Here is a 17,417-nt window from a genome sequence, read left to right on the forward strand (position 1 = left end):
TCGATATCGACTTCTGTTGATGCTTGGAATTTCATTCCTTGGTTGAACCACAGTTTTTCTATAGATAAAGATAAGTTTTAGTTTTTTCTGATAGGTCAAGTAGACAGACCAAGAATTGAAAGTACAATTTAACTTACCTGATCTAAATAAAGGTTTAGACCTAACCTTGAACCCCAGGCATGTTGTCAGTGATTGGTTTTATTCACACGTGTTGTATCTTTTACATCAACGAGTTAAGCTCTTAATAAATTGTATTTATGGTGTTCATTTTTGGTTCATCAGTTTGGTATGAAGGATCTTCAAACATGGGACAGACAATTTGTTTGAAACATCATGAATATTTGAATTAAATAATAAAACAACATATAGTTATATACACCTTTATTACATAAAACTTATGCTATGTTAAGTCTATCAGTTCGTTAAGGATCAGCTAATTTAAGGTATAAAAATAGTCCATATGAAGAAAACCTAGATTTCCTTAAATCTTTTTAATTTTGGATTACATTAAAAGATGGCAATAAGAAAAGTTGTAATTTTCAATATAAAAATGTTCTCATGTTATGGAGAGGGTAACATAAAAGTGTTTTTGAGAATAAAAATCTATGGAGCTACCTTACAACTAAAATTATTGAGCATCACATTTTAGTAAGAATAGTTAATTACAATCTATGTACATCTTATAACTAATGGTTTGTCTCGTATTGGTAACTAATTAAATTTTAAGTTTAACATTAAAATTGAAAAGTAATTTAGTAAAAGGGAAGCCAAGTTAAGAAAATATGAGTATTTTTAAATTTGTCAAATTATTCACAAATTCACAATGAAAGCTAAAAATAAAAAATACATTTGGAATAAAAAGACAAAGACATAATTTTTGACGTTAAAGACGATTTTCAGCTTCTCAAGCCAAGTTCGGTTTAATTTTCATTACAATTTAAACAAATATATAATCTATACAAATGTTTAACATTTACTATCGTGTTACAAACATCGTCGGTTACTCAAGGATAACGTTAAAGCAAATGACCGTTACCTAAACGAAAATCAAATTTAAGACACCCTTAAGACACTCTTAAGGCACCCTTGAGACACTCTTAAGGCACCCTTGAGACACCCTTAAGACATCCGTAAGACACTCTTGAGACATGACTGTCTCCTTTTTGATGTTGCGACGAATAGTCTTCCTTTATATAATTTATTTTTATAAACCTTGCTATGAAAATCCAGTCTGTATCTCAAAGTATGGTTCTATCATTTGTGAACCCATAGATTATAACTATAATTGCTTTATTGGGATTTAGCCTATAGCATGTCAAAGATTTAAACAATAACTCGACACGGCTTAAGACTCGATTCATTATCCAATCAAGTATTTAGGATGTAAGAGTGTCTTAAATTTGAGTATCGTTTAAGTGTAGTCTTATTGTCTGTGCATCGTTAAAGTCCGGCGTTCCCGCAGTACTCGCCGATGCGGTCTGAGATGCACTCGAATATGTCGAATGACACGTCACAGTTGCGACCGTTATCTGAAAAGATAACATTAATATTAATAATGGTGGTTTCCTAGGTTTACGCGAATGTTAGACATTGAAATAAATAGGTATTTTGTTTTAATTAAACCGCGATAAAATCCGTAAAAGTAGTTTTATTTCAATATGAATAATGATTTATTAAAAACAGATAAGTATAGAATAGAATATATACATTTGCTTAGAATGCAGGTCAATGAGGTGGTTATAATAAAATTGAAGTGAAGAGCCTTTATATTCTACGATTTTGGCAACGTCTACACCTTTTACATCTGAACATTTATTATTGTTATTTAACAATTTATGTGTCACACCTGGGCAAAGCCACCCCATTTTGAAAGCAACATAATTAAGTAAATAGCACCCGTATGAACAACTTGTTTTGGAAAATTCTGACAATTATTTCCAAAAACCAAAATTGGACTTACAAAATCAGTCTTTTAAAGGAGGAATTAACGTTACTTCTACCTAATCAGAGTGATGCGAACTCACGTCACACATACTGGGTTGGTTAGACCACCTTAGTACACCCAAAATAATTTATTTTCAAATGCGTGTATGTATGAATTTACTTTATAACCAGGGGAAAGTTTACCGAATCCTATCATTGTTTATTAAGTTACTTTAATTAAAAACGAATAACAATGTTGGTGCTGGGTGGTTGCGGGTTACGGCAATTAAGGAATACAACCGACAAGACTCCATATTCTTGCTTTTAATTGATACGAGGAATTTAGTTGCGTTAAGTAAGTCCAGGTCAATGGACATTTTTGATTTTGTATTAAAAATAACGAGTGTAATGAATCATTGGAGAAATACAATTAAAACGTGAAGTGTCAGGAGAAAAAGTAGAAATACGTGTTGTGAAAGAAGCGAAACAATACTTTGGGGTTTTTGTTATTAAGACTATGTCTTGCCAACATAGTTGGCAAAGGCTTGGACGATAATGATGATGAGTCTATGTATATACGACCTCCGTGGTCGAGTGGCGTACGGACCGGTTTCAAGGTGTCGCTAGCTCTGAGGTAACGGGTTCGATCCCCGGTCGGGTCAATGTAAAAAAAAATATTTCTACATTGTCTCAGGTTTGGGTGTTTGTGGTACCTTCGTTGTATCTGAATTCCATAACACAAGTGCATTAGCAACTTACTTTGGGTTCAGAACAATGTATGTGATGTTGTCCGCATTTATTTATTATAAGTTCCTCACCCATAGGCACACTCCTAGAGAACTTGTCGTGGTTCTTCATAAGGCACTCGCGGGAGGCCTCGAGCACGGCCATGAAGTACCCGCGCTCGTTGACGCCGTCAGAGTACAGCCCCACCAGACCCTCCAGCGTGGGGAACCCGAAGCCGTCCACCTGGAAAACAAATCATTTATTTATTTAAAATAGTTGTAGCCCCTTGGAGTAGATATGCCGTTGCGCATGTAGTAGGCTTTATGCTCTTAGATCTTTATTAGGACTCATGACTCATAACAATAATAGTGTGCTTGTTTTTATAAGCGAATTCCTGCTAATACATTGTCTTTTTGACTATGATAAGTCAATTAATCAATTGGAAAGGTGTTAGCTCACAATTATCAATTTATGGTACCTAACTGGTAATAACTATGGACAGTTTTATGATACTGCCGCACACGTAATAAAGTTAGAGTTAATGCTCATATCGTAATACTGGTGGTTGCATAATATGTTAATGTTTATCCTTATCAAGCTAGGTAACGGGTTTTTTAAATAAAAATACTCTTAACGAAAACATTTGAGTGTTCATCCCCATTTTCAATCGCTAAGTATTATAGTTTAACTGAGTTCACTAAACACATCTAATTACCATCTTAAAGTAACTCGCCTTCACGCTTGACAGTTAAATCTCTATCGAAATCAGTTCATTTTATTCGTGAGTTACAATTACACAGACCAGAACATAGAAAGGCAAGTCAGGCTTAAAGCTTATAGCAGAATGTCATTCGGAATGCCGACAATCGCTTCAGTAATCCTGTCACAAACGCAAATCCCGCACGTAGGACGAACAAATTTATTTCTCATAATAACGCATCCCATTATTATCTTATGGAATCGAAATCGAAAAATCCCCTCGAAAACCTAGTCCACTTAAGTAATAAAATTACGATGATGACCGCCAGGATAAAAATACCATTTATTGAGTTCAATTCATAGCGAGTCGTTTTGTAATTTTATTGTACCGCGCTCCTAACTAGTGTTATACTTGCAATAAAATATTTCATACAAAAGAAATTTATATAGAAAAACGGCCACTACAAGCACATACTGATGGGGTCCGACTATTAAATTGAATACCGCTTTTTGAATATAACACAAATAAAATACAAATTACTGCGTGTACCGAAGGGCTTTTATGGCCGTAATATACTTGTTCAAAAGGATTTCAAGTATAATAAATAAGCAACGAATTTTTCTTTTTCAGATTTACGGCTTTACCCCTCATGTTTTATAGTTAACAAATTGGAGCAATCAGTTCGTGACAGAACTATAAAGCATTAAAACTCGGATTTTAAATTATTTTATTTTTCGTTCAAGCATAGGGCTGACCTCGGCGGTAATGAGAATAGCCACCTAACTTTAAGCGGAGGCTTTTGATCCTTTTAGTGTATTCTCGTTAATGTTACAGCGTTTAAAATGAATTTATTTCTCAGATGAGTTTAAAATGAACATGTAAGTAGAGTTTACTCTGTGTGTTACGTAAATTACTGGTTGGCAAAAGTTCACTTTAGCGTAAATGCAAGCAATTTAAAAGCTAATTTACCAATCATTTTCAACAAAGTAATTTACTTGGTATGTGAAAAAAGTCTTGGTTACCTACATTTGTAATTATAATTATTGGTTTTGCATAAAGTGGTGTGCTTCCAAATATACTTGTACTTTACAAAATTACTTACAATTTTGCTCTTTTTTACATAATTTAAGTTCTCTTACACATGATCTTATTCAAAATAACCGTGCCAAATGCTAATGTCACACGTGAAGCGATCTAAGACACATGCTCTCCAAACCCAGTACCCACGGCCCAGACAATATGGTACACATACACGACACAAACAAAAAACAATCAAGATATTCTCTCCATACATTGTTGCGTACAGAAGTGCTTTATTACGAGTCCGATGCTATAGAGTTGAGTCGTCGCACTAGTAAAGACACTGTTGGTGATTGTAGGGTTGAGAACATTTTGATTTATTTTATAACTAGCTGTTGCCCGCGACTTCGTCCCCGTGGGTAGAAGATATAAGTTATGATTAATACCTTCCCTGTCTTTTCATATTTTCCATTCTACCTATCTGATGGTTTATAGCCTAAAGCCTTCCTCGATGAATGGTCTATTCAACACAAAAAGAATTTTTCAATTTGGACCAATAGTTCCTGAGATTAACGCGTTCAAACAAACAAACAAACTCTTATTATTAGCTTTATATATTAGTATAGAAGTATAGATATAGATTCACTTGGGTATCATGACATCACGTATTAATATTGATTGGTAGGCTTCGGTATATATCAAAAGACATTTGATTGGATTCTTACGACAACGTTTTGATAAAGTTATAGGTGAAATTTAGATCTATCTGCTTTTTTAGGGTTTTATTAAAAAAAAAACATGATTAATATCAGAATGCAATTGGACTGGTTTATAAATAGTTTCGTAATTCCTTTTTCAGTAGCATTTACATATTTCTATAAATTGTGAATCTTGTGTAAGTGAATTTTTTCATGAATATTTAAAACCCCCTTAAATATTCATGAAATCAAAAAAATATAATTGATTGATATAATTGATTCATACCAATAAATAAAGTTTAGATCGACGATAAAAACATACACAAAATAAATTCTATAATATTTACGAATCAATTTAAGTAATTAGAATCATAAATATTAAAATTCGTTAAACCGTAACTATCTAAACCTTGTCAACCCTACAGCTTATCCGTTGAATCGTTGAAGAAGCAACTACTAAGATAAGACAGATGGGAATAGAACTCAGTGGGTTAACACTTACAGCTTTCACTTTCCGGTACACACACTGCAGCAGACACTGGAAGATAGAAAAATGTACTTGTAGTTGATGAAATTAACAGATTAAGGGCAATGTGTAAGAAAGCGTGTGTTTTGTTTGTAATCTTGGTAATGGGAAGCGGAATTGAGGTAGTGAGATATTTAATATGCGTCTAAAACTATGCAAACTTTACGTTAAATCGTTTCTTAGATAACAACTTGATTTCTATAAGCTTTTATTTATATTATTGTAGGCGATATTTTTAACACTATTTACCTACTTTAAATTTAATGAACACACTCGTTCTATGTTAAAAAAAATGATGTCCTTGAAGTTGATATTGAGATATAGAATCTGACAAGAATTTACACTATTATTTTCAAATTAATACTAAACTTAAAAAACTGATTTTCTCTTTAAATTTACATGTTTTGATTATTTTAGAGTAATGTATAACTTACCCCAGCGATTCTCTTCTCGTCGTGTGTGAAGGGCACCTCTCTCTTGTCTCGCCGCCTCTGTGCAGGCATCGTGTGCTCCTCTTTAATCACATCTAGCGCCTCTGAAACGTAATAAAATAAAGATTCATTAGAAAACAAAGATTGACTATTTACGTACTCAAGAATAAAGAAGTAACACCTAAATATATAGGATTTCGTTAATGATATTGCGACACAGAATTGCGACACTGACTCACATTAAGGACAGATAGTATTATAGTAAGGCTTTAACTTAAATTATTGATAATTTTACGACATTATTGTAACAATAAAACAAGAAATCCAATACTGTCGTGCTGACCAGATTTCCACAAAGTACTTAATGAATAACACGAAAACACTTAATCTTAAATGAATTGTAGAGTGAAACTAACATAAAAAGCACATTAACAATATTAAAAACTAATAAACTAAAGATAAATGTTATTTTATTAGTCTAATCTTGCTGTACGTAGTCAGTATTTGCAGTAATTCAATTCAAATTAGTAGGTAACCATGGCTACTAAGATTAATAAGACCAGAAACTCAATAATGTATATTGCTGATAGTAGCAGTAAGTGGCATACAATAATTTTCCATAATAAATAATCGCTTTGAAGAATAAAACGGTTCGTATTATTTGTTTATTTAAATTAATTGCACTAATTGTAACGTTTGAGGCAGCTGACGTCGACGGATTGCTGCTTTTTAATGGGTATTTTATGTGCGATTTTTAATTGAATTTAAGAGTTTTATAAGAGACGCTTTTGAGCGTTGTTCAATTAATAAAATTGGTTTATTCGGTTCGAGGATCATAAAACTAATTAAAGGTGTTCCTTTTCGAAGAAATCATTCTTCGCTCAGTTTGGAATTAAATTGCATTTATACTTTTGCATGTTTTTTTATACTAGTATTACTTCTTGGGTAAATATATATTTACTTGAAACATTCGAAGCAAATCGGAATACTATGCAATTAAAAATAATTCTAGTACAAAAAGCCTACTTCTAGCAAGCACTTGAAGAAAGATTATTGAAGTTGTGGAAGGGTGACACCGCTATACAAAGTGTATTGCGCTATCTCCCTCTTTTAACTGCAAGTCGTCGATGGTAGGCTTTCGGTTAGGCAAAGATTTCGCAAAATGTCCAATGTGTTATGTGCTTAGGTACTTTTGACTAAGTAGGCCAGGCCGGTCACGATCCAGTCGGAGACAACACTCACTTTCAATATCGAGTTACGAGATGTTTCTGGATACCAATTATTTAAATTAAATAGGCTTCAATTTGCGATAGTGATAGCAATCCATTAAAATTGCAAACAAGAGGTTTTTTTGGTAGGTATGAGAAATAATACTATTTTTTAAACGACTCTCGTTTACTGAACAATTCAGGAATTTAACCCTTGTGTTACGGGGGGTTTCACACACATTTAAGCCACATGCATAAAGACACCCAGTCCAGATAAGAAATGACAATGATGAAATGCTTGTCTTACGCGGGGATCGAACCCGCGATACGTCGCGCTCAGTAGGTTTGGTGTGGTGACCTCAACCACTCGGCTATCCGTGCAGTCAGAGTCGAATTACAGTCATTATGCAAAAATATACTCATACAAAGTGTATTGGGGTCATATTAAGGTCATTCCAGATAATGAGCAGCAATCCTTCATTACAAATTCGCATTAAGAACTTTTACAAAACAAAACTAAAAATTGTGATTAGTTCATATTCTTTGTGCAAAGATACATGTTCCGCATAAAGCAAAGTGCGTAAAGTAATTGGCTGGTAATCTATCAGACGCTGTTGCAATCGTTAACTGGAAACATGAATACCTAATTAAAATCTCGTAAGGGAGCGGTATGGGGGCCACAGTCTATAGATAGGAATAGGTATCTACATAGATTGCGTGATTAGCATTTTAGTTCTGTAGTTTTATCATGGCTGCTGCCCGCGACTTCGTTCCCGTGGGTAGAAGATATAAGTTATGATTTATACCTGCCCTGTTTTTTTTCCCATTTTACATTGTACCTATCTTCGCTCCTATTAGTCGCAGCGTGATAGTTTATAGCCTAAAGCCTTCCTCGATGAATGGTCTATTCAACACAAAAATAATGTTTCAATTTGGTCCAGTAGTTCCTTTAGAGATTAGCGCGTTCAAACAAACAAACAAACTCTTCAGCTTTATATATTAGTATATAGATATATAGATAACTAAGGTATTAGATAAGAAACTTGGAAGCATACTGTAGCCACCTGAAGTAATTAAGATTGTAGCAGTTGCAGGATAGAGACGGCGTATTACAATATGTAGAGCGGCATCACTTTCACACAACTGTGACTGTCTTTCTTAAAGATATCGTGGTAGACCCCGTGGCTATGTGGTTTCTCCTCTTGCCAAGTATCATTTCTAAAATCGTAAACATCAATAGAAATACGATAGTGTGGAGACAGATCAAGGTCACGTGACTTATCGCTATTTACATACATTATTCCTGCAACACAGGTTACAACCTAACGTAAGAGTCAGGGACTCCAATTAATAATGTAATATACTTTTATGTAAATAAAGATTATTATTATGTAAGTTAATAAAGGAAAGAGAAAGCGAGACAGCACAATACATGGCGCATTAAGTCGACTCGTGCTTTTACAGCACATAGTAAACCCGCAGAGACTTCTTTGAAATACTCATGCTTGGCAATAACGAAGAGTTAATTGATGACATTTAACTCTAGATCTGTTCAGTCGTGTGATTTGTTAGTTCAGAGTGCAAATCTGTTCAAAAGTTCATGAGAATGTGATATTTTATCTTGCAAACACATTAACATTACTACTAGTAATGATAGCGAAATCTCTGGTACAGGCTGTTTAAAAGTAAGAAAAACACTTCAAATTATTCTACATCATTTAGTAAGGCATCAATTTATTAATTTCTTCTTTACATCAAAAACAAAAAGTTTCACAGCTGATTTAATATATCACCTCGAAAGTTAGCATCACTACTGATAAAATAGCAATTAGCTAGTTAAAAATAATTATGATAAACCAATCTATCAGTCGGAGTTATTAACCAATTAAGTATGTTACAACATCCTTTTGCATAAATCGAAGGAAATATGATTACCACAAGTTTCCTTTACGCCTCTGTAACTAGAAACTTGTGATATATCTGTCTGGAAATATGTGCTGGAGCCATGCTTTCAAGCCACCTCGGAAGAAGGACACCGAGTTGTGAGCTATATCGTTTACACAATGGCAAAATGCGAATGAGCGGGTAACCGAGTTTCTTCTTCAAAATATACGAAAAAGGCAGCATCGGAATTAATTGGGAGGATTATAACCCATCTAAAACGTTTGAAGTAGAAGATCGCGATATTCTACATGAAACGTTGATAATATTCATGACTTGAATCGTTGCTTAATATTAAGGAATAAAAAACGTCACCAAACGGAAAATGTTACAATTTTAGAATATTCCAATGTAAATTTTACACTTGTTGCGAATGCAGTCTGATTGGTTTCACATTCCAATATGGAGCAAGGCAATTTCGTATCAAAAAGTGAAGCTAATATGATTAACTAGACAAGTAGGTACTACGCAATGTTTAATTTCCATATTTTAACTTTAAGTCTAGTCTCGATAAATTTTAAGCAATCGGCACGAATAAATTACTAGCTAAAACTGTTAGGCTTGGACAAACTATGCATAATATATTCGTAAACAACAAATCATGAGTCAAGGAATGGGAAGAATTTGAAACTGGGGCCCGAATTCACTTTCTAAAGTAAGTCTGTAGGAGCTCCAGCGGGATTGTCTGAAGGAGTATCCGCGACATCGGTACACAATGGCAAAATAAGAAATATGGGTGGGTTTAGCAAAGGGCAAAAGAAGGAACATTGTGGACATTGTTTTAATCAATAAAGTCTGCCACTCCTTTCCGCTCAACCCAAAGCGGGTAGTCACAAAAACACTTTTGTACTTGTAAAGACAGCCAAAATCAGCTAACTTACCAAGCGGTAGTAGAGCCCTTTGATGCAGTATCAAGAGATTTTAAAATAGAAGCAGCTTAATATGCATCACATGTGTTCAGTGGCCAAAGGTCACATTATACTTATGTAGGTAGTGCACATTGAGTTGCAAGTCGTTAAATTGTTGCAGTGCCAGTCGATTTGAGAGGACAATCATGTACTGGGTCAATGTGGTACAATATTCTAGTCCTACACTCTTTAGATGATTTGAAAAGTTAATTGTGAAAATTGTAACTGACGTTTGTTACAAATTATACATTATAGATTTTAAAGTTCAAAAAACCCAAATGGGAAAAAAAGAATTGTTTATCTGCTTGTATGTCTGAAATTAATTTAATGGACAAAGACATTGGAAACGTTACTCAAATTGATACACGGGTAACCAAGCCTATTACACAATAGCATATTATTATAAAACATCAACAACCAACAATATTGGCAACGTAATCCAACAAATAGACAGTTTCAGGTACAAGCAGCAACAGTTTCGCAAATCCGCAGGTACAGTCGAGTGCACATCGCATGTCCCCGCGGCGGCAACCTGCGACTTATGCAATGTTACGCAACCAACTGTACGCTGCTATATGGGTCAACGGTTGCTCACACATTCCAACGGATTAGAATGTTGTTTATAGGTTAGTAAATAGAGAAAATTTATTGACTAATTAATAGGAAATTGCATGATTTTGTGTTTTCGTAGTTGGAGTATCATTTTACCTCATTATCTGATAATCTTTAGCCTTATTAATAATGTTTATTTAAATCTAAATGCGGATTGGTAGGAATATAAATTTGAGTTCAATTATTTCGTAATAGCAAAATCATATGTGTAATTAATTTCAACTTTCGTTTCTATTCAAGGATATACACTTGTTAGTACTGTGTATTTAAATTTTCTTTTTATATTTTAACCAAAATAATTATTGGAACGTGGTATTCATTTTGTTACGCTTGATTGTTTCTACGGATTACTTAATTTCAATGCAACGATTGAAAAATCGTGAGAATAACGTAAAATCTGACCATCCATCTAGACGTGCAGTAAGTAGGTAAACATTTATTGAAACATAGGCTAGTGGAAAGGTCAACTGTTTGTAAATTAAAATAAATCGTGATGATTCATAAATGCACTGGCTACTATAATAAAAAGAGTTAACGTTTACAAGGTCATTAAAATATTTGTAAAAAAATATATAAGTTATTACTTAATTACAGGAACTTAAATAATTATTCATTTTGCAAGGATACTGTTTAAAATAGCAATCTTCTGAAAGGAATTGAATGAAAAGAAAATTGCTTGGTTAATGAAACATAAAGCAAATAGTGAATGAGTATATTCTGAATGCTAATTAATTTGTTTTTGTTTTAACTAAATATGGTATCATTGTATTTTTCAGAACTAAGAATTGGATGTCTTTATTTAAAATATTAATTACTTATTGTATTGGTAATTTTAAATTGTATTTAAAAGTGTCTCTGTTATTTTTTATGACTCCCGCATTACGGAGTTTAATCATTGCGTCGAGGGGGATTTCATATACATAGGTACTCACTCAGACTCAGGACAAGCATTTGTAGATTACACAAATGCTTAACAAAACATATATCCACACAACATATGAATCAGAACAAAAAGTTAATAAAACTGTGTTACATGCAGTAACAGCATGCCTTTGCCATACATAAGGTTTTTGGCACTTAGTTAACATTATTAAGGGCGTATTACACAAGCTAATTGCCAGCTAATAACGTGAAATAATGCGAAAATATTTTGTTCCGTAAGAGGCCACTGGTTGCCGGACTCGATCCATTTTTGGTTGCCCACGAGTGCTTGACCTCCACTGTACATATCGAACGAGTTCATGTGGTATCTTGCGACATTTCGTTTATTCGCCGTGTGTGTTTTATGAATTGGACATAGGTTATAACTATTGGTAAATTTTCTTAGAAAACAGGATAAATGAGAAAAGTACATATATCATAATGCTGTGATCGGCAACCGACTGCTCATAATTGCTTAATATTTTAAAATTGTTTTAAAATAACTATACAAATTCTGCACTGAAAGCATCGAGTCTAACAGTCAATCGTCAAAAGAAGTGGAAACCCGTCATAAAAGAACTAGTAATATAAAGTCTTATCGTAAATAGCGATCTCAAACAGAAATCTTCAATTACAAAATACTTAAAAACATTTATTACCACAATAAATACTTAACATTGTCGCCAATTAATCAAAGTAGTATACTACCGTTTAACTGTCCAACTGCTGGGCAAGGACCTATTTCTATAAAATAAAACGTCTTCGATTTTTGACTTGACAACTAGCCGTTCCGTATATCTTATGACTCTACCGGAAATGCGTTCTAGGAATAAATTTTCCAAAATCGATTCAGTGGATCCTGAGACGTCCCCCATCCTCACATCAGAAACTCACCAACTTAACCTCTCCATAATATTAGTAGGGATAGAATTTGAACAAAATTGCTATAGTTAGTCTTCAGCCTTGAATATTTCGTTAAGTAAATATCCGTCAAGTTTAACACTAATTAATATTTTTAAATAAGACATCTCATGTTCAATATCCTTGTTACACAAAACAGCTGTTAAAACACTGCAGACAATGTGTCATAAGACTAGTAATTATTTGTGAAGCATGGTCAATTTTGTTAAATATCGTCGTGAGTCAGAAAATGATCTGATGAGGAGTACAGTTACGAGTTTCAACCTTCCATAAAAGTATTGAAGTGTTTGTAACCGACAGGTAAATGTCAGAAGTGAATTTTTATTTTAGGAATTGGTTTTCGTGATGAAGATTTTCGTTTCATTTTTCTATTGTACTTGGGTATTAGTGTGGATGGCAATTTGGTTTTTAGTTGATAGTCTTTAAATTCTTTAAAGCCGTGATTAAGATTCTAGCTACTTGGAGCTGATAAACTATCGAGAAAAAAATTGCAATAATACTAGTTTTCTCAGTATTATATGATTTGATTTACTGAATCGCTTAGGTCAAATATGAACTGGAATTTTTCGAAATTAAATTGCCAGTACTGTAAATAATATAATGTAAAACACCACAATTAAAATGGTTTGATTGTTGGTATATTTGTCAAATGTACCAACAATCAAACAATTTTAATTACTTCGTATGGATGTTTGAGGAAATGAGTGGCTAAGCTACAACTGCGCAAATTAGTCGATCTCAGGTTAAGTGAATCTTGATACGGTTGGACGGCGGGTGGGTGATCATCTATATCATAACGAGCTCCTCCGAGTTCTAGAAGGCACGTTAAGTTCTGGGCCCCTGTTGTAATTTACACATCTTTGACAGTCGATACGGGTAGTTAGAATCGAGAAAGTTTGTCAACCAGTCTTACTAGGGGTATCATGTTGCCCAGTGGGTTAGATGAAGTCAAATGAGCAGTCGCTTCTTGTAAAATCCCCGATTAGACTTTAAGCCGACCCCATCACAGTTGGGAAAAGGTTACGTTGACGATGATTTGTTTCTTACTCAAAAACAGTATACATATATCCTCATTGAGTGTTCATAAACTTCTGTACTACATCTGTATATTACGTATGCCTTGTCAATATGTATCGAGGCTCCTCGTAGTTTACGTCCGACCTTACAGATTTCGATGCACCGTTACCAAGTCAACCTCATTGTTATGGGGTCTTAGCCCTGTTTTACAATGTATGGAAACAATGGCGTTTCAATTTGTTTCGGGTAATATTTTATCAGTTTTATGGTTTGAGGTTATTTTTTTTTATTTAAAAGTAGAATATTGTTTTGACGATATGCAGGTTAATGGTATTTTGAAAAAGTACGGTGGAGTGTTTTAAGCCTTATTCAGGCAAACTGCCTTTTGAATGCTGAAGTGTAAAAAATAAACTCTAAGGAGAATGCCATGTTCCTCGTGGTATTCGAAGTTTCAATTCGTGTTTTTCATAAATACTTAAACATTCGTTTTATTTAACGAAATTTCTATGGTTACTAATGTGCTGTTTCAACTATGAAATTACTAACAAGCAAATAATTGTGTGTTTTTCGTACTAGTGCCCGCACTGTTACATGTGAATGTCCTATGGGGTATGAGGGTTGATAAATATAAGTTTAGGTATCTACCGCAGTTCCCTGCACGTCTGCACCAGAAAGGCGGCCGTCAGACGGGAATGGCGGCGTATAGTTAGGCGAGCCACTAACAGCTGAAATGACGACCACGACCTCTCTGCCAAGAGTGCAACGACTAAGAAGAAGAATCTACTGCAAAAATATAGGAAACGCTCACATGCTGAACTTATTAGTCTTTTTTCTTCAAATTAAACACAACCTCAGGATGTTTCCTTTGATCATCACTATCGGTCAGTGATGTCTTGAAAGTAAATGTTACTTTAAAAAGCCTGTATAGTACAATGAGGAAATCATTTAAATTCGTATGCAGAAGGTTATCTTTATTGTAATTGTAAGTTAATATCATTATAGCAAGGTTCTATAATTTCAGTCACATTTTAAACTTGTAATGCAGCCTTTAAACTTGATCATTTGAGATAAGGTCATTTGTAAACTAATTTAAATTGATCTACTTTGTGCAAAATGTTAATTTATATTCTGTAAGGTCATTATAATGTTAATTAATACATAAATCTTCATAAGTCTATATATTCATTAATTCGTTCAAGTTTTAATTTCCGTGATCTATATTTATATGATTATTACGGATTTGTATTCAAAACAGTGTTTCACAAATTTTTGCTTCAAGGCATACTTTACAAATGCTGTTTTCATCATATGACATTGAGTTAACAGCCCACAATCGAACATCTTCGTTAGAATGTTTTTAATGATTAAATTCCATATAAGATACGTCTTTAATGAAGTAAGATCATCGATTTAAAATGGATTCTTTAATATGTTAAGAGAATAACGCTCAGTTAAAGAGAATGAAAAAAGTGTTAGATGCGTGTAATTTTTGAGTTCTGCCGTATGGGTGCGTAACTCTGACCTGTGTCAAAAATCAAAACGTGCCAAACTGTTATGTAGAGGAAGATGATGCCTAGCAATTAATACTGACATATAGATAGTCTATACAATGCTGGTATTCTATTCTATATCAACTTATATTACAAGAGCACGCCTCAATTCTCAGAATAAATACACAAGGATACCAACAATTCACAGCCTTTGTAATTAAAGTATTGAAGCGAGGCCACCACACAATACGGTTTACAACAGTATTAGTCTAAGAGCTCACAGACAAATACATTTGCAGTCAAAAACCGTCTCATTGCACAAAACAGCATTCAAATGTTACGATGTTAAGAGTAGAAAGTTTCGAAACATTTTGTTTTAACGTCTCGTTCTTTTTCTTTACAAAATAGTTCGAATACGTTTGGATACTTTACTGATTATATAACTATATGATTTAATTGATTGTTTTATTGTCTGTATGTAATCAAATCTTGCAAGTTGATGATTTAATTTCCCGGTTTCTGTTTGAGCTGAAATTTTGACAGAGAATGGATATTCCGTGACGAGTCTGAAGCTAGAAGGTGGCCATAGTAGCTCCGATAAAAATACTACATTTATATTCATCTCATTTATTTAGTATCAGGCTTAAAGCTAAACATTAGTAGACCCTGTAAGGCACAGCAAACCTTACGAGTTTAGATTCGCTCGAATTGTCTTTTCAGGTATTCAGCAAGCTAAAAAAAGCCTTTTTAAAATAAAGTGCTTTATATAATGTAAGCCTGTTAAAATACAATTCACTTTGCATGAGAAACCAAAATATACATTTTCCTTTAAAATAATTAAAAAATACGTCATTTGAGTTGTAACCTGTATAATATAATTCAGTTGGCTCTATATTATTTACCGATCAATCTCGAGCAAGTGAACGGCATTCAATAGAGAATTGTGTAATACTTGTAGATTTATTGACATAACTTGTATGCGGTATAAATTTGCTAATACAAAATCTATATAAGGTTAGTTTTATTTGAAAGAGATTATTTAATCTGAGAATTACTGATAGCGAATTTTACAATGCTCTTGTACCCAAAATATTAGTCTGTGTGTCACTGTGTATTATCTTGTCGCACTTAGAAAAATGCTATGTAATAACATATCCTACTACTATTATAAAGGCGAAAGTTTGTAAGTATGGATGTATGGATGTTTGTTACTCTTTCACGTAAAAACTACTGAATGGATTTGAATGAAACTTTACCACAATATTGCTTATACATCAGAATAACACATAGGCTACAATTTTTGAGGTTTCTAATGTGAGGTCGTACAAAAACACATTTTTTGCGCTTTCATTGCAAACGCTGACTGAATCCTACAAGATAGATTGAAGGCAGATAGATAGATAGAAGGCAGGTATAAATTATAACTTATATCTTCTAACCACGCGGACGAAGTCGCGGCCAACAGCTAGTGCTAAATAATAATGCTTTAAACACGTGGCTGTAAGCCCCCCTGAACATACCCCCATACACTGAAAGAAGGCTCTTCATATATCTTTTGTGGAAAGTTTCGATTCAGATCAACTCGTTAATTAACACTTTGATCGTAATAAAAATGATTTCAAACAAAATTAATATCGTAAACTTGCATTTTTTTTACATGTCTCATATCGCAATCCATCAATGTCTACATAATCACGTCACATCAAATATTTCTACGATAAAAATAATAAAAAAATGTGATTCCTATACCTTCAACGACGATACGTTTACATTTCTTTCCTAACCAAATTAATACTATCGGATAATACACATTACGTTGCATTTGCTTCTTAATATAATCCGTATTAACACATGTGTATAACAGTTGGTACGATTCGTTACGTAGTGAGCGTTTACTTTCACTGCGCATGCGCTGACCTTGACAGCTCGTGACCGCGACTGATCGAGTCTGATAGCAGCTTCATTGACAACGGGTTTTAGAAGTACAGGAACCAGGGTTGGCAGAATTACGTCATAATATCTAGGTTTTTATTGCCAAAAGAAGTGTATTTTTGAAAAACAAAATACGTTTGTAAGTGTTTTTTTTTAATTCCCGCGGTAGAGGTTTAATCCTTGCGCAAAGCCATCCAGACATAACAAGCATTTTGAGAACCACAAAAACGGTTGCCTTAGGCGACGATCGAACCCGAGACACGTCGCGCACTAATAAGTTTAGTGTGGATACCTCAACCATTTAGCTAATCGTTGCAGGTATGTGATCAATACTCACAAATTCTTGAAATAAGAACTCTGCAGTTGGGTAAACGAAACGACGTTCTCTACAATGTAGAGTTGCTCTCTCTTCTACTAAAACAAGAGACTTATATGGAAAAGGT

At 33.8% G+C, this 17,417-nt stretch overlaps 1 protein-coding gene across 1 annotated transcript in view; it reads right to left on the reverse strand.

The window, feature by feature from the left end:
- Positions 1-366: 366 nt before the first annotated feature.
- The window catches only part of LOC113502478 (general odorant-binding protein 70), a 32,267-nt gene continuing 15,216 nt past the window's right edge, over positions 367-17,417 (reverse strand). The window contains exons 3-6 of the mRNA XM_026884062.1: positions 6,028-6,128; positions 5,570-5,605; positions 2,742-2,892; positions 367-1,529 (exon numbers count right to left, since the gene is read on the reverse strand). Of these exons, the coding sequence (XP_026739863.1) occupies positions 1,441-1,529; positions 2,742-2,892; positions 5,570-5,605; positions 6,028-6,128 (377 nt within the window). The 3' untranslated portion in view covers positions 367-1,440. The remainder of the gene's footprint in view (positions 1,530-2,741; positions 2,893-5,569; positions 5,606-6,027; positions 6,129-17,417) is intronic.

The sequence above is a fragment of the Trichoplusia ni genome, chromosome 17 (genome assembly GCF_003590095.1).
Source record: "Trichoplusia ni isolate ovarian cell line Hi5 chromosome 17, tn1, whole genome shotgun sequence".
Classification (NCBI taxonomy): Eukaryota; Metazoa; Arthropoda; class Insecta; order Lepidoptera; family Noctuidae; genus Trichoplusia; species Trichoplusia ni.